At 41.6% G+C, this 18464-nt stretch overlaps 2 protein-coding genes across 3 annotated transcripts in view; both read right to left on the reverse strand.

Annotated features, from left to right (window-relative positions):
* Positions 1–1579: 1579 nt before the first annotated feature.
* Positions 1580–8666, reverse strand: S1PR1 (sphingosine-1-phosphate receptor 1). 2 transcript variants are annotated; one of them, XM_027740806.2, is made up of 2 exons: positions 8565–8666; positions 1580–4377 (listed from the first exon to the last, which is right to left on the reverse strand). In XM_027740806.2, exon 2 carries the CDS (start codon positions 4245–4247, stop codon positions 3108–3110), a length of 1140 nt encoding a protein of 379 aa, XP_027596607.1. In that variant the 5' UTR covers positions 4248–4377; positions 8565–8666; the 3' UTR covers positions 1580–3107. The 2 variants fall into 2 exon arrangements, with proteins under 2 accessions (XP_027596607.1, XP_027596606.1); XM_027740805.2 differs by lacking the exon at positions 8565–8666 and adding an exon at positions 5694–5804.
* Positions 8667–10242: 1576 nt separating this feature from the next.
* The window catches only part of LOC113998257 (uncharacterized oxidoreductase ZK1290.5-like), a 45850-nt gene continuing 37628 nt past the window's right edge, over positions 10243–18464 (reverse strand). The window contains 5 exon segments of the mRNA XM_039378332.1: positions 10243–10538; positions 12451–12592; positions 15156–15257; positions 17364–17423; positions 17943–18125. Coding sequence (XP_039234266.1) covers positions 15162–15257; positions 17364–17423; positions 17943–18125 — 339 coding nt within the window. The 3' untranslated portion in view covers positions 10243–10538; positions 12451–12592; positions 15156–15161.

The following is an 18464-nucleotide window of genomic DNA, read 5'->3' on the forward strand; positions in this document are numbered from 1 at the left end:
CCTTAGTCTTGTCTACATGCATAGATGTGGCCTGTCTATGGAGGAAGCCAGTTTCAGTCACCATGATCAAGAGTGTAGGAAACGCTTCCCATGGCCCAGTGCCACACTCTGGTGCGTGCGTGTCTTTTATTGCGTGAATTACGTAGGGCTTTGAGTTCTCTACGAAAACTGGGCTCCCATCTCACAGTCACCTCCACAGGGGAAACAGTCATTTTCCAAGAAGGCCCACAGTGCAATTAGATGGGGCAGATAAGCAAGGGATACAGAAACAAAGGCAAAGCGAAGGGAAGTGACTCACCTGTGGGCTATCAGCTATGACTACGGAAAGGCCAGTGGTAGTCACGAGGGGTCAGTGGCACAACCATGCTGATATAGCTCATCCCTTGTCACATGTGGGACAAACAACCTTAATGCCCATAAGGCTTCGGGAGCAGAAGGGCCCCAGTCCTTTGGATAAAAACACCTCTACAAATTCAGATGTCCCTGTGCATTGCCTCATCCCTGTACATTGCCTTTATTTACTCACTGGGAGCACAACGAGGGCTTAACTTGGACTTTCATGGTTTATATACTTGTGGTGCTCTGCACAGAAGTGACTTTATCCCTGGGACAAAGCAGTGCTTTCCCTCATGACTGTCAGCACCCAGAGTACACCATCCCTGCCCAAATGAAGGCATGAGCCAAGAGACACTTTATCTTGTGCACAAATACACATTTGCCATTTTTTCCAGCCTTGCTCAGGTCACTAATTAAAAGCCTAGGAAGTGAGCACACATGAAATCATTCCTTCCGTACAGGCAGACAGATGGAGAGAAATTCCAGCCTGTTTCCACTCTTTTGTCTTCAGGGCATTTTTGGAATTTCCTTCAGGAAGTGAGGTTATAACCCAGAGCCTTCCTCGGTGAGTAGGCTCTCGTTTCCCACAGTAAACCCTGCACAGTGATGACATACAGTACGAGAAGGTGAGGTTTATCTTCACACTCCAACTGCATCCTGTATGAGCTCCATGGAACTTAAAAGTAATGCTGAGAGGCAACAGCCGCAAGAGAGGAAATGGAAGTCAAGCCTTTGGAAGAAGTAACGCAGCATCTATTCCACTCCATTGCCATGGTCTTCACTGGTGGACCCAACGGAGCTGCAGTGCTTGCAGAGTTGAGGCCACCATTCGGTGTTTCATATAATTCCTCCATGTTTGCAATAAACTAAGAATTAAACTTACGAACCATACTGGTGAAACAAGTGAATTATTTCACTTATTCTGCTCTAGGCAGTCACGGTAAAACTGGTTTTCCTTCTGTTTGTACTTCATTAGCTGTTGGAGAAGGATTGCTACTCCAGAGATTTTTCTAATGGCATTCCAGTAATACACCATATGCTGATGAAAAAGTCATAGATTAGTATTCATTCTGTATTTTACGCGATCCTGTGACATTATGCATTTTGTGTCCCCACAGAATTGACTTAATCCCAGCATGTACGGAAATCAAGGAATTCTTTCAGTGGCTTCTATCAACAAAAAAACACACCTGGCATGAAACCACCACAATAATACAAAACTACTAGTAATCTGATAACAGAATCTTTTAAAAAATCAGTTTATTAATGTTTAGAAGTCAATAAAGCTATGTGCAAATTGAACAATAAAAGTCAGAAACATTTTAAATACTATTTTTTAAACCAGAAAAAAATCCAATAGTTTAATTGCACTGGAAATTTTACTACAAAGGCAGTACATTTTCTTTAAAAAATACACTTCTAGGAATTGCCAATAACTGTAAATCACTTTCTCTCAGCTATTCCAGATATACCACTTTTGTTATAGCAATACTCTAGGCGCATGAAGACTCCTGCATCTTATTAACTTATTTACATTGTACACATTCAACCCCATTAGAACAGGTTAGAAAAATAGAGGAGTAAAAATGATGCTGTAAAACAAATACATTCAATTTAATGACAGGTACTTCTTCCGTGAATTGATAAAATACAGACATCTTTGCTGAAATTATAAACATTAATAAAATGTGCCAAAATGTATTGCATTTTGTTATGGAAGTGCATTTATCTATAGCCATTTCACTTCAACTTTCCTTTTATTTTTCTGAAACTCAAGGTACTCTTTTCAGATTTTCCAACTGATCTTTACTTTCGACAGGCTTTTAACCTAACACTGAAATGCCCCTTCAGTTTTTAGCTCTTCTTACTTAGGCAAAAATCCTGCTGTTGTCAATACTATTTTCTACTATTATGTATACTTTCAGTCATCTTGAAGAGAAATGACAGTTCTACCTTGCGTTTTTCACGATAATGCAGTTGATTTAATGCTATAAAATAAAAAGGCAATCAATGTATGGGGCCAAATGCTGTTCTGAGCTACTCCATAAAATCTGACGCAGTCAATGGAATTGTACAGGTGAAATTAACTGCAGAACCTAGCTCATGGTCTTCAAATGTAATATGGACTGACAGCAAAAATTCACAGCTATGATCTTGCTAAATAAAACCCCAACAGCTTTGGACTCTGCAAATTAAACCTTATGACTTAACTAAAAACTCTGCAAAGTGATGCCAAATTATGGTTGTATGTGGTCTAAATTATATTTTTGTGATCTCTTTCCATGTTATGTGCTAAACAAACACTTCTAACCAATGATACCAGAGCCACCACTAAATTCGGTACAGAAAGATCTTTGTGTCAGTGGTTTGCTGCAAGGAGAAAAAACTTCACATTCTTCTCGCATGGGAAAAAAAAAAAAAGATTAATTCTCCCTTTCCCTCCTCCCCCTCTCTCTTTCTCTCACACACACCAGGCATCATTTCACCAAGGCATCAGTCTTTCAGAGTTACTAAGGAGATTTCAGGATATGAATGCGCCTGACAATCCTGAGCTGCCTCAGTGCAAAGACAAAACATGCTCCAGGAAAAAAAGACTTCCAAGCCAGAACAGTCTGTCCCATTTCTTGAACTCCAGCCTCACAACTGCACCGTTTGCCTCATTAGAACTAATGCTACTTGCTCACTCAGCCCAATGCTGCTCCTGTGAGCAGGAGGCATCCCAGCTCCCCCACTTCAGAGTAAGGCTCTGAAATACACCCCTATAGTTATTCCTAAGAAGATGAGGTAACATTGCCCGAAGACATAATGGTTTCAGGATGGTCACCGTCCTCCTTCTGTGGGTGTGAGGAGTTGTCAGACTTACTCCGGCTGAACTCCATCCCTCCAATGATCGGCCTTTTGAATTTGGTCCCAGAATCCGCTGGAGGACATTTGCAGCAGCACAAAATCTTGATGAAAGCCCTACGCATCTCTTTGTTTGTCAAGGTGTAGATGATAGGGTTCGTGGCTGAATTGAGCACGGCCAGCACTAAGAAATACTCTGCTTTATAGAGGATTTGGCAGGTCTTCACTTTACATCCCACATCCAGTAAAAGTAGGATGAACAGAGGAGCCCAGCAGGCAATGAAGACACTCAGGACTATGATCACTGTCTTGAGCAAGGCTAGTGACTTTTCTGAGCTCCTAGTAGCTTTGGTAATGTTTTTCCGAAACGTCAGCCTGCGGCTCCTAGTCCTCACCATGGAGTAGATCCTGCAATACAGGACGACAATAGATAGCAAAAGGCCAGTGAAAACGGTTGTGCAAAAGAGAATATAGTGCTTGTGGTAGAGAGGCAGCACGGTGGAGCAGTTGGACAAGAGGCTGATGCAGTTCCAGCCCATGATCGGGAGTCCCCCGAGGATCACGGAGATAACCCAGCAAGCGCTGATCAGCAAGAAGGAGCGGAAGCTGTTGCTGCCATTGTGGAGTTTCATCTTCAACATGGTGATGTATCTCTCAATGGCAATGGCCAACAAGCTGAACACAGAAGCTGACAAGGCAACAAACATGCTGCCTTCTCTTACAAACCACTGGGAGGGTGTGAGGCTATAGGTTTTGTGTCCAGATAGCAGGAGGTTGGCAGTGTAAGCCACACCAGCCAACAAGTCTGAAAGAGCCAAGTTCCCAATGAAATAGTACATGGGTCTGTGAAACTTCTTGGTTTTCCAGATGGTAAGCAAGACAAAAATGTTCTCTAAGATTATAAAGCAGCAAATGATGATAAAAACCACCGACGTCACTTTAATTCCACTGTCCACATTCTCATTTAGCTTTCCCGTGTAATTATAATGCTCTTTGATGACATAGTTGACATCAGTGTTGGCCGGGTTGCTCATGACCTTCAGTGGGGCAGTGGTGCCAGAGCTCATGGTGCCCGGCTGGCGCTCCTTCCCCAGCGGCACCACACGGTGACACCAACTGCAAACCCGGGGGCTGCCCTGCAGAGCCTTGGCCCCGCAGCCTGCCCGGTGCTGCTGCACGGCCTCAGAAACTGCAGCCCTGAGAACAAGAGGTACAAAGCCCAGGGTTAAAAGAAGGAAGGCAAACAATGTAAAAAATTATAAAGGGTTTAAGATAATCTGCTAGTTTAATTGTGTATCAGAATCACATAGGTATTCACACGTGAACCAGTTTCATTCAGCTACTAAAATACATTTAAAAGATGGTTAGGCATATTCAATAGGTAAAGTTAATAAGACAAAAAAGTTCTGTCACTCAGAGCTGAACAGGTAAACTGGAGTCAGCAAGGACTGCATTACTGGACTTTTTCCAACTCAAAAGATCTCAAAGCTGCCCAGCAATAAGTTCTAGCCTTCTTTTTTTCAGTAGGAAACACAACTTGTAATACAACATCAGAGATTTAGAAAGGGAAAGGGCTTGCTTGATTTAACTGCAAATGTATGAAAGCCTGCACAGAAATTACTTGACAGGAGACCTGTACTCTCCTCCATTAATAAAGCCTGAATGCACTTTGGAAGGGGGTAGTTATGCAATTTACTGATGCCATCTCAAACAGTGGCAAATTCACTGATGTGTATGTAAACAAGAGATCATCTCAAAGCTGTAAACAGGTAAGGGGTGCCCTTGCTAAACACAAGTAAGAACATGCTTTACAAAAGCCACAGCAGTAGAAGTTTAGAAAAGCAAAAAAAAAATGTAATTAAGCTACAGCGCAAGCCCATTCCATGGGTTTGAAACAAAGAATGTCAAAAAAACCCTTGCATTTAAATAACTAGTATTGCAAGCTTTTGAAATCGGCATGATTAAGGAATACACATATAGAGCAAACTGCCTTTACATATGAAGGTTTTGTAGTGGACATTTAAAAAGAATTAAAACTCAGGTATCATGCAAGGGAAAAAGAACAGCACGGAGTTGTTAAATTACAGCCTAACCGGGGCAGAGCAGGAGGTCCGAGGCCAGTGGGTTCAACTCCTCGCTCTGTTCCAGAACTCCAGTTCGCACCGCTCCCGGGCTCCAACCCGCACCGCTCCCAGGCTCAAACTCGCCCCGCTCCTGTCCCGCACCGCTCCTGTCCCGCACCGCTCCCGGGCTCAAACTCGCCCCGCTCCTGTCCCGCACCGCTCCCGGGCTCCAACTCGCCCCGCTCCGGTTCGGTCTCTACCGCGCGTGTTTCCCGTCCCGCACCATCTCGGCCGGACGAAGCCCCCGGCCGGGCACGGCGCGGCCCGGGCAGTCCCCCCCGTCCCCCCCCCGTTTTGTTTCGGGGCCCCGGGGGTCGCGCCGAGCGAGACCCGCAGCGCCGGGATCCCCCGTGCCGCGGTGCGGGCGGAGCGCGGCTCCCCGAGCCTCACCTCGCTCCAGCGCGGTGCGGAGCCCCGGCCGGCCCTGCGCATCTTGCGTGCCCGCGGAGCAACTCCGGTGGGCGGGCTGGGGGGCTCGGTGGTTTTAATGTTTCTGCAGCTGCTGCTCTCCACCCTTTTCCGACCCTCCTTTCTAACTCCTCCCTGCTGCGTGCGGGACCTGCACGCCCAGCCCAGCCGCCGCCCCGCCCCGCCCGGCCTGAGCACGGCGGGCGCTGCTGCGAAGTGCTCCCCCCCGGGACCCCCCGGCCCTGCCCGGCCGGAGGAGGAGGGGAAGGGGACGCCGCGGTCGCGCCCCAGCCGTGCCCGCCCCGGGAGCGGCCGCCGCCCGGCGCTCCGGGCGAGGAGGAGCCGGCAGGGCCCGGCCGGCTCTGAGCGCGGTCCCTACGCCTCGGGGATGCGGGGGCAGATTCCCGACCCTCCGGCTTTCTTTACCCCCGACTAGGCACAGCAGGGCTATGGCCATATGCCACCTCCGTCCTGCCTCTCACAGGACCTGGGAAAGGAAACACCTGGAAGAGGCTTTTCCATTTTCCCACTTCACCAAGGTGTGTTTTTGCCCTGGCAGGCCCGGTGGCTGCCACCCGCACCTGCAGCCTCCTGCGGCGCTGGGTGACTCACGAGTGGCTCCCCCCGGGCAGGCACCAGCCCGATGGGGCAAGGATGGTGTCAGGCTGCACACCGGAGAGGCAGAAGCCAGCACTGACCTACGGGGGATAAGCTCACTTTCTGCCACTGTCAAACAGCACCAGGTGTTGTTGTTTTCACATTAAAAAAAAAAATCTATGCATGTTCAGAGGATGCTGTAAAATACCTACATGTTTGAAAATACGAAGAGAAGTTTTAAATTCATTTTTTTTAAAAACAAAATTGGCAATGGCAACTACTTACAGTGGTAACAGAGTTATTACACAGAGACAGAGAAAGAAGTGAGTTTAGGTTTTATAATTCCTTCTCTCTTCAAACTTTTAAAAGAAAAAGCACCTTGGTGTACGTGAAATGCTAACTCTGGTGGTAATCTATCGTTGCACTTACTGCAGAAATTTTCTTGTTCCTTCCTCTGTTCTTGTTAACTCCAAATTGAAATGCAAACAATACACCAGAGCTCAATACATCAGGTCTTTCAGTTCATAGCATCACACTGGTCAATTAGCAGCAGCAGTTGTTATGGGGAAGCAGCTTTCCTCTGAAAGACAGTAAGAGTACTCTACCCTCAGGAAGAGGGTAGAGGGTCCCTCTCTTATTTATGCTAATAGTCACGCTTCAATTGTTCCACGCCTCTCCCAGAATGACTCAGATAAATTACACTGGCAAACAGACATTAACTCTTCCACCACAAAGCTAGAAACTTGAAAAGATGTTTAGCCTCCTGAGAGCCTGGAGGAAAATACAGCCGTTAAGTTACAACTGTCAGAAAAGGCATGTGAAATAAATCATGCTTGAGGCTGACATATGCATCCCCTGCAACTGCCTGACATACCCTAGATATTTCAAGCTTTCCCCCTTGTTTAGCTAATATGTAGAAAATACTAAATAAAAGTGCATTCACTGGGCATTTCCCTCTAGGAAGTAATTCCCACCTAATTTTAAGCAAGAGGAACATATTAAAGGAACATGCTTTAATTAAAGGTTAGAATGACTCAGGGTTTCATTAGTCTGATGTACAGGCTTTCATTTTGGGGCTACTGGTTACCAACTGAGAGAACTCCAATTCAGAGATGTTACATTCAACAAATTAATTTTCAGAGGCTGTGTAAAATCATAGAATCATAGAATGGTTTGGGTTGGAATGGACCACAAAGATCATCTTGTTCCAACTCCCCTGCCATGGGCAGGGACACCCCACTAGGCCAGGATGCTCAAAGCCCCATCCAACCTGGCCTTGAACACTGTTGTGGCCAGAACAGCACTGGCAAGCTGTTCCAGGGCCTCACCACCCTCAGAGTAATGAATTTCTTACTAATATCTAATCTAAATGTTTGAAGGCATTCTCTCTTGTCTTGTCACTACATGCTCTTGCAAAAAGTCCCTCTTCCAGCTTTCCTGTAGGCCCCCTTTAGGTACTGAAGGGCCACAATAAACTAACCCTGGAGCCTTCTCTTCTCCAGGCTGAACAAACCCAACTTTCTCAGCCTTCCCTCATAAGAGAGGTGCTCCAGCCCTGTGATCATCTTTGTGGCCTCCTCTGGACCTGCTCCAACAGGTCAATGTCCTTCCTGTGCCGGGGACCTTAGACCTGGACACATTACTCCAGGTGGGGTCTCACCAGAGCGGAGTTGAGGGGCAGAATCCCCTCTCTCAGTGCTGGCCACGCTGCTTTTGATGCAGCCCAGGACACGTTTCACTTTCTGGGCTGCAAGCTCACATTGCTGGGTCATATCCAGCCACTCATCCACCAGCATTCCCAAGTCCTTCTCCATCCCTGTGGGTTGCCCCACCCCAGGTGCAGCACTAGGTAAAATACACAGGCAATTTAAGTTCCAATTCAAAAGGCTGGGTATTTGTATCACAAAAAGTATCATTAAAATTAGATGACCACACGCATTTACAGCCCTCTTGACATCTCAACAGAGAAAACTGAAATACAGCTTCACTCTTCTCGGCCAAATGAAGCCAGATCAGCTGGATTTGCACTGAAAGCTGTCTAAATCCTCAGAGATGATAGGTTAACATGGCTCAAACTGCACAGGTTCTAGCCTCCTTGCCAGGGCTGAAACACAAGTAAACTCAGGTTGGTCCAGCCAACTCTACCAAAAGTGTAGTTGCTGCTAAGTGTTCAGCAAGGGGTTTACACCAGGGTTATACTCGATCCCCACCAACAGAACAAGCCATCAACAGAATGACAACTCTTTTTCTCAGTACCTCTCCAACTGCCAGGTCCACTGTTAAGGAAGCTTGTCATCATGGCTGGGCTTCGCGAATGAAGATTTGGGAAGGCTCTAACCACATTTGTTACAGGCACGTTGGTGACTTATGAGGCCAATACGTGACAGACGTATCCGATTGCAAAAGGCACAGTAGAAAGACTCTTTAGATGGTATATTCTGCAGAACACGATTCTTTCTGCGTTGCCTTTTCTCCTCGAGAGTGATCCTGCGTGTGTTCTCAAAGGAGACAGCTGCGTTATAGATGGTGTTTCTCCAGGCCTCCCGATTTGAGGCCAGAGTAGACCAGTTATGGTGATCAATATGGCCAAGGCTGAGATGTTGTTATGGGTTATAAATTGATTTATAACCCATTGATTTATATATAATGGACCCATTTATATATAGTGGACCCATTATAAATCGGTCCAACAGGAAGCTTGTACTTCTGTGAAATACATACAGAAATCCAGTGTATATTCAGCTCCTGTGAGAACTCGACTTGGAATTGCCTACGGTCGGAATAAGGAGAAAGAACAACACAATGTTATTCATGCAGCATTTCAGAAATAACCAGAATGCAGGTCTCAGTCAAATGCCAGCAGAAGAGCTGCACACATCAGAACACTGAACTGACACGTAACAGCCACTTCACCTGGGTAAACTGGTTAAAAAACTGTTTTGCAACATGTCCACAAACATAAAGAGGCAAAGGCATTTGGTCACAGAGATCCTGAGTATGTATATGCTCCCAGGTACTTGAGTTTTTAGGATGAGCAGAAACTCATGTTTTAGAGCACAGCAACAAGAACATAACACCAACTGCCTGTGACAATCAAACTTGTGGAATTTCCAATGACAGCTTAGTGTAGTGAGGATTGCAGAAGCAGGGCTAGTCACAGGGCAATTTCCTTGCGGGAAAATGCTTTGATCGTGTCAGAAAAGAAGTTGTAAGCTGGGGTCCGCCCAACGCCTGCATACCAAGACTGGTGGCCTCTGACACCACCAGGAGACCATACTCTCCCAGTGCTAATGCTGCTGGACAACTCACAATTGCATCAGAGGAGTGTCTGAACACTATCCATCTGGAAAAGACAGTGAAAATCTCTGCAAGACAGATTAGCAAAGGATTTGTCTCCAACACATCATTCTTTTGTACCTTCAAAAATCTTTATCCATATAAGCAAAATGTACTTTTAATCATTCTGACACTATTTAGACCCCAAAGAGAGCCATTCCTCCCTAAGTGCTGGGTCACGAACAGGGATCCTTAAAACAGTACCAAGAGAGCAAGTCTGATCACCAAGAAAGTATCCAGAGTGGCCTCCAGAATCCCCCAAAATTCTCATGACTACAAGAAATATAAAAAACAGTGAAAAGGTCAGATTCATATTTCTGATGCAATATCTGAACAAATATTCCATATTTTGAATAATTTGTCAAAATTTCCATGCATTGTAGCATGCTCTTATATGCGCCATTAAGTAACTAATACTTTCCAAAATCTGTAAGCTAATTTGTTCATATTGGTTAAAATGACACCTTAAATGAAGTTACATGCAGGCAGAAGAAAATTATAACATTGTGAGATAACCTATACTGGGGGACTATACCACAAAGTTCAGAGAGAGCAGAAAAAAGGAAGCATTTCTGTATCTGTAAGAAAGCAACACAGAAAAGAGTAAATTAAATTATTTTATTAATTTGTTAACATAACAGTAAATACAAACCATTGATACTGATTCTTGAGTGATAATTCTTAGGTATTCTCTGAATATCTAAGAGAACAATTCGGATTTATTTTTCAGTTTAAAATGAATTAATGCTTCAGTTGCATCACTTTTGCAATCCAGAACAATCTGGTTTTAAATTATAGTTTTCACAGGGGATAGGTTAGATGAATTAATTTTCTGTTGATATTCATAGTGTTCAAAAATTCCTTATCTTCTTTCCTCAGATTAAAGTCAAAAACCTAGTTTGGAGAAAAAAAAAAGTGATGAGAACATTGCAAAGACTAAAGCACACATATTTCTTCAGTATGAGCATGCAGATGGCCTGTTTTTATGTTCTTGATATTGATCATTAATATTAATTAAATGTCCTTTTTTGTTTTAAAAAGCTAATGTAAAATGTTTACTACATTCATTTTGTGAGAATTTGTACTTTATTTTTTCACTATGATGAATACAACATTAGGAGAAGCTCAAGTCCAAAGGGAGAGAATTGAAGTAGCTGAGAAAGTGACATGCAATAGTTTGCATGGATATCATTGCACCCAAACTGTATCACACTGTAATATAGGGAGCAATTACTAAGAGGATGATACTACAAGGCAGTGCAAATACTTGGCCTTTTTTTTTTTTTTCAAAAGTACAGACATCTTATTGGACGCTACAAAAAGTGCCAAAAAATCAGGTATAGAAAAAGTCTCCCAGCACAGCAACACAAAAAATTGCTGGGTTGGCTTATCTGTAATTTTTATCCAATGCACAATAGTCAGAGATGAGCTTCAAAGCTTTGGAAGGGGTGTGGCAATGTGGAAAGAGTTAACTGCTTAGATTCAATCAGTACCAGCAAGAGCTATGCCACCTTTATCCCCATTTTCAAACACGTGGGTTAACCACGGTGCAAAAAATGGGGCCAATATTATGCAGTCTACCTGGCTCAGTGAATTTGTGAACTTACTAGCATTACAGTTTCTTTATTATACATGCTAGTCAGAAAATAATGCCTTGAAAGCCATGTTGGGGGACTGGTGTGATAGAAACACTTCTGCAGCCCAAATAAAAAAAAAAAAAATCTTGAATATGCACTTTAAAACCCCATTTCCATTATTTTCCAATGAAACATTCTTGGGTGCCTTTATCTCCAGTAATATAAAAGATGACAATCAGAAAGAAACAAGAAAAAAGAAGAGAGGGAGCCACTCATTAGGCAAGAAGCTACTTGGCTGCACTGAAAATGGTCTCACACTTTCCACTGAGTTTTAGTTTATATTTTTCTTTTCCTTATATGTTTCAAGAGACTCCTCTTCCATTAGGAATCACAGAGCTCCTGCAAAGGCAGCTGACTGCACTTAGGTAGATGGCACTGATAAATTGTATCTTATTTTAAATAATGGTTTATCTCAACTAAAAAGGAGTGCCCCAATCAGTCACTACCATAAACGACCTACGTGATACGGGAAAAAAAAAGTGACTCCAGTTTTCTGGTGTATTCCCTCATCCTATTGACAAGATGATGGGTTATGTGGATGAAATGGATGCATTGCTGTATCTTAAAAAGGGTCATTGCAGAAAGGTGAAAAAGTTTTTCCCTTTAGAGAAAGTTTGTTTTACAGAAATAAGAGCAAGAGGAGGAATTTCAACTCCGGGGAAGAATATGCATACAATTCCAAGAATTCACTTGAGGGACAAATTCTGAGTTCAAAATAAAACAAAACCTTAAAAAATGAGCACCTCCAGGCTAACTGAGCAAAGAATAAATAAAAAAAATGGAATTAAACTTCCTGATTTCATATGTTCAGCACTTTTATATCCTTTTGGCCTTCCATGTTCTGCTTCTATTACCAAACATCACTCCTCCCTGCTACCCCTAAATCTCGCTACTGTTCACTTGCTAATTTCTTATTAGTTGTCTTATTTCTTTGATCAATGTTGTCAGTACTTTAGAAAGGTTCATTTAGAGGAGGTGATGAGGACTTATTCTTTAGCAGCCTTAGCTTAAAATCTATTACCACAAGGCTTATGTCAATTTAGTTGTGGAGAGGAACATAAAATATGACTCTATTGATTCTGTCTTTCCCTCTGCAACCTCATCAAAAGTAAAAGAGGACTTACTCAATGATTCTTAATTAACAAACACAGTATAAAACTTGTGAATACCGTATTCAAAGGAAGAGGCTCCAGTGACTTATCTCAAGGACACAGGAGATAACAGGGTTCCAGTCTCCTAGGGCAATTAATAGCTTCTAGCAGAAAACAATGGCTCTTAGTGAGGCACAATGTGCAAAACTGCTCATCACACCTGGGAGAAAGATAGTTTGGGTCAGCTGAGTCCTGGCACTGAAAAAGTTTATTTTCGCCTTAAATTACACTTGACCTTGTACATAGTTAAAATTAAACTCTTCTGTAGTTCTAAAGCCACTGCTTGATAGCAAAGGAAGTGCTAGGAAAGATTACAAAATAATAATAATAATGAGAAAAAAAAAACACAGAAAAAAAGTCCTGAACCAACAACAGTTAGGAGTGAATACAGTTAGAAAAGTATCAGATTAAAACTGTAACTTGCCACAGCTATTCCTTAAGAATAATGCTTTTTTTAGTAATACTATTTCTGATTATTCCCTTCATTACTCACTGCACTGCTTAGATACCATGACCTAGATTAAGAAAATGGTGGCTTGACTTGCTAGCAAAAGCAGATGCAGACACAAAAAACCACTCTAAAATCTCTTGGACAGAAGGAACAGTGAAATATATTAATGAATTCAAAGCCATCCTCACTGTAGCCTAAAGTCACCTCTGTGGGGCATTTCCAAGAAAATCTGTTTTAATTCCATTTAGCTCAGAACAAGGGAGGTCATCAGTCAGAATTAACGGCAAAAACCCCAGAACTGTTATAACTAACATGGGACTTCTAGCCACATAACTAGGCCTAACTGATCCTGGTCTGGTAATACTGGAGCTAGAATTTGCTAGCATATATAAAGATTTAGTATGAATCATTCATGTTGGGAGTAGTATGTTGATGTGATGTCTGTTTCTTCAGAGAGAACTGGAGGTGAAACTCAGACTTATCTTTTGTAATTTCTGAAAGTCTTCGCTACCAAAAAAGCCACACTGAGTGAGTATTAGGCACGACTCACTTCTAGTCCTCATTTTATGAATTCAGATACACTGTAAAGCAAGGACTCCCTCAACAGCACAGTTTGAATTTTTTTCCATATTGCTAAGGTGTTGTTCAATAAAGTGACTTTTTAATAGTATTAGCTGATAGCCACTGGTAGAAAGGTTTATTTCTGGACAATCTTTCCAACTTTCACTTAGTCATTGCCATCATTTTCTGCAAAAGCTTAAAAAAGCCAAGAATTACCTTAGTTTTATAAATGAGCCTTACTTTTTGGAACTATTGAACCCCTCATCACAACAGTTAAGCCAGGTACGTAGCTGTTCTTAGACACCTGAAGTGGCATTCCTGGACTGCAGGCCAAGCTTGAAACTCCAGAAAACAGCCTTACTGGAGAGGTTGTGTATCCTTCTCAGAACATTACACTGTACAGGTATTAGTAAGCAGCATTTAATATTTTCTTAAAAATAATAAATAATATATTAATGGTTTCAGAGGCAAATCTAGACAAATTTTTATGGAAAAGTTTACTAGGAAAAACTAGCCAAATACTCTGAGGAGCTGTTATCAAAAAGGTAAGTTTGTCTGTATTTTAGCCAAGCTCTACTTTGAGGACATACAATGCAGGCTAGAGTATATGATTGCTGTAAGTCACTTCTTGATAAAAAAGCTGAGGAGCTTTGTTTCACAATAAGACTAAAGCAGAACAGCACTGGGAAAACTGCCTCAGGAAGTCCACATACAATATAAATCATAATCAGATTTTCCATACCTTTCTAGACGCAGAAACTCCTAAAATATCAAACCAAAGCAATTAGAAGTTGACTACTCAGCCAATAGACCATGCAGGCATATTTCTCAAAACAGATCTGTAAACTACAAGTATCTCTATTTATCTCTTTATATAGATAGCCATTTTATAAAAAAATGGCTATCTATATAAAGAACAGTACAGTCTGTTAATGAGATTTCCTGGACAAACCCAAAATGAAAGCTAAACTAATTCTCACAGAAAGCTCATCAGAATTTTCTGTAAGTAATAACAAAGATGCCTCTTTGGCTCTCAGAGCTCGCTGTTCAACTCAGCTGTGCAGATACTTTATTAGTAAATGGACTTCTCTGGAAAGATTTCTACTTTGTTGTATCTACAGGCTACTAAGTAATGTGCATAGAACTCTCTGAGTCAATGCCATATGCTTAAACCTTTTTTTTGTGATGCTCAGATATTGCATATTACAATATTGAGATTGTATTTTTGGTGGAGATTTGCAGTTTATTGTACAACATAAATACTGTTTTATGATACATTTTTTTCACCTGGCCTTTTCTTCTTTGTAGATTCTACCTCTAACAAAGTACTTGAAAAATTATTTCATACTTAACACCTTTGTTATACACTAGCAGGTAGCATTTTTTCCCTACATTTTTCAAGAAGGGATACCTCATCATGCTCTTTGATTAAATGGCCTGATGCAGGGTGGATGGTATAAACAAGAGTCTTTGCATAGGCTTCAGTGAACTAGGGAAGAGGATTTGAGATGGGAATATAAAATCTCTGTGAGGATAGTAAAAAAGTGCTATCCTCAAAAATATCTTTTCTGTGTTTTCAATGTTAAGGATTTCAAAATAGTTATCATTAATAGCAGACATTACTATCATGATTACATTCATACTGTAACCTTCCTTGAATTTAAATTACATGGTGTGACTCACTGATCACTGAGAAGGAAAAAGTTCAAACCTTCGTTCACTCAATAAGGCTTGGATCCCAGGAAACATGTCTCCCATCATGCATTCCATTCAGAATTCCAACATCGTCTTCTGCTATTGTAAAATCAAACACCTACGGGAATGTATGTATAGTTAACTTCATGAACACAGAGAGAATCAGCAAATTCTTCTTATATTTTGTCACAGAAAAACACTCTATTAAACTGACAGGCTTCACTGGGTTCTTTGCTCCCGAGTGATTCATTTTTATTTGTAGACTGTTAAGATGGTTTTGTAGCACTCTGGCCTCAGGCAAGGGTCCAAGACAAGAGTAGTATCAAAGCTGCTCTTTTTGACAAGACTGTATATTGTCACTGCTAGAGGAATAGGCATACCCTGACTGCAATCCCTTTGGGAACCTGAGCTCCGTATTTCACTTACATCCCAATGTTCAGTCTAGAATGTTACAGTTCTTTTCTTCAGACCTTTAGCCAAAAAAAATTATTAGAAAGTATCAGGACATTCACAAAGCTAGCACACCAAAGGCTGTATCTATCTTGTCTATGATTCTGCTTTGACAAAGCACTCATAGATCAGCTAATACAGAAACAGTGCTACAGTGCCTCAGTACTAACTCGAACTTGAAAGCAATCACCTGCCCTCATGCACAGGTTCTTACAGCCACTGCCTTCTCCTGTGCCGAGACCTGCAACATGGAATTACGGTGTCAGTGGTTTCTTAGCAGATGTCTTATTCAGACATTATCATCAGAAAGTTGTTTCTGTTGTCTTTGTCAGAGCTCCTCCATGTTCAATAAAAAGATCCTGTGGGTCCTGAACTGCTGCCAAATGAGCTCCTCCCATCCTGCATTATCCAGCAATCCCTGTCTGCTGGAATGACCCTTGTAGTCAAATCTCAGTGCTCACTTCAGCTTTTTAAACCTAAACCAGGGACCTGTCACACAACCAGAAACCTATATATTACATATTCAGGCATAAATGAGAACTGTACTTTCACCAACTTGACTAGAAGCGGTAGAGACTCAGGCCAACACACTGGCATGGGGAAAAGAAAGCAAATGTGATAAACAGCACTCGATAACTGTGCCATTTCCCTCCTCCTCTCCATCTTAAGTGTTTTAAGTTTTGCTGCAACACATTCCCTCAGTTGTGTGAAATTAATTGGTGGTGCAACAGAGTAAACTCTGTAAGAAATAAAATTAATCTGGATTTAAAATATCATTGGGGAAAATAAAATAAAAAGAATAAGGAAGGATTTTTAACATGGTTTTGTTCTCTGATCTGGTTCACACTACAGTACCACAAGCAGCTGTGCTTGTACCACAGAAGGCTGTGTGCATGTCAGAATAAATAATCAAGGCAGGAGCTATATAAACAGGCATGGCCACCAGCAGAAATCCTCATTAAATGTATACGTTTGCACCTACACACACACACACACAGTGATAAAAATAGGAGACAGAAGTTTCCTGTCTTGCAAAGTTTCCTCCTGATTTGCTAAACAGTGCATACCCCAATGATATTTTTGGAAGTAACAATAAAGTTGTTGTGGTTTCACCTCCCCCAAAGAAAGCACACTTTCAGATTAGAGAAATGGAGAGAAAAATCAAGTAATAAATTAAAACCATTTGGTATGAAAAGGAAATTAAAACAAGGCTGCGGGGGAGGAATCATGCTGCCAGTCCTCATTTGTGCCCTCTTTTCTTTGTCCATCCCCTTCATGCTGGGACCTTTTCTGCATGTTGAGTAGAAGGAAGAAGATAGGGGAAGAGCCAGCTCTGGCAAGACTGCGATTTCCTTGGAAGGTCTCCACCTCAGACAGATAACCCCAAGTGAGTTTTACAGCTTTCACATAGTGTTATGCACAGCTCCTTCCATTTGACCTGTGTACCTATCACAAAAAGGACTGAACCATAACCAGAGTAGGATGTTCTACAACCAGCAAAGTCATAAATAAAAATATTAATAATAAAAACCAACTACAAAAGGTCTTCTATGTATTTTTCTTTATACACAGCAATTAGCTCTCTGGTTGATTTCAGATATTTGTGAGTTACGGTTTTCTACTACATTGCAGTAACTTTATGGTACCATCATTTGCCAATTTTAACTGAGTTACACCAGTATAAAACTGGCATAGGAAAATGGGAAGTCAAGCCAAAGTATTGAAAACTGTTATTTGGCTGTAAATCAGACTTGAGTGCATAACCAAATCTCACCTTGCAGTTTTCCTCTATCCTTTCCGCTTTTGTTGACTTTGGAATAGTGACAATCCCATTCTGGAAAACATAATGCTTCTTATCATTAAAATGTACACAGTTTTGAAGAAAATTATCTCTCTCAAAACATTTGAAGACATTCCTCATGTCTTCTGAGGTTTTAATTTCATTTTTCTGGGGACACTGACATTTCTATATGCCATTTGCAACTGCAGTTATATACACTGCATTAATTTCCAACACAGATCATGAGGTTTATGTCAATTTAACACAATATTTCATTCCTTAGTACTTGGTGTTGAGTGACAGAAATGGAATGATGCCTGATAGTGCTTGTAACACTTACTTTGAAAACATCTCTTATTAGTACTTATTCTCTAGAATCAGATTCTTTGCATATTTAAAATACTGGCACGATTTGCCTACGACATTCCAAATTTCCAGTACAGTAGTTAGTTCACACGGTATCAACATACGGAAGGCAGAAATACTGTCTGTATAAATTCTGGTTTGATGCACAAACTATTTGCATTTTTTTCCTGAGAAAGAAGACACATTTTTATTACCACCCTCCATTACCTGTATACTCCAGCGTATGCAAATCTGTGCTGGAGTTCTGCCATACTTCTTTGCCATCTGAATGATAGTAGGATGAGTTAGTGCTTCCCCTTTGGCCAAAGGACAGTAGCCTTCAAAGACAATATCTCTGCTCTTACAATAATCAACCAGCTCCTGAGGTCTTTGGAAAGGGTGGTATTCAACCTTAGATAAACAGAAATAAACTTCTAGTAAAAACCTTGAGAGTACATTTTGTAGAAAACATCACTGATAAATGAAAATATTTTTTCTTTCTTGTTTTAAAAATACAACATTGAGTGAAATCACTGTTTCTGGGAAGTAGATGTAAATTATCAGTTTTAGAAGACACATGAAGTATATAAATCAACAAGTATTTTGCCTGTAATTGGTACAGCAGTTTACTGTGTATTTTATGTTTCCCTCTGAAGCAAGGTGCAAGGAGCAGTTGTCTGCCTGACTTGCAGTTGGACTTGCACTGTTGTTCTGTTTTGTGTTTGAGAAATACTTGCCAATGCACAGTGG

The sequence above is a fragment of the Pipra filicauda genome, unplaced genomic scaffold (assembly GCF_003945595.2).
Source record: "Pipra filicauda isolate LSUMZ 115617 unplaced genomic scaffold, ASM394559v2 scaffold135_size2527700_pilon, whole genome shotgun sequence".
Classification (NCBI taxonomy): Eukaryota; Metazoa; Chordata; class Aves; order Passeriformes; family Pipridae; genus Pipra; species Pipra filicauda.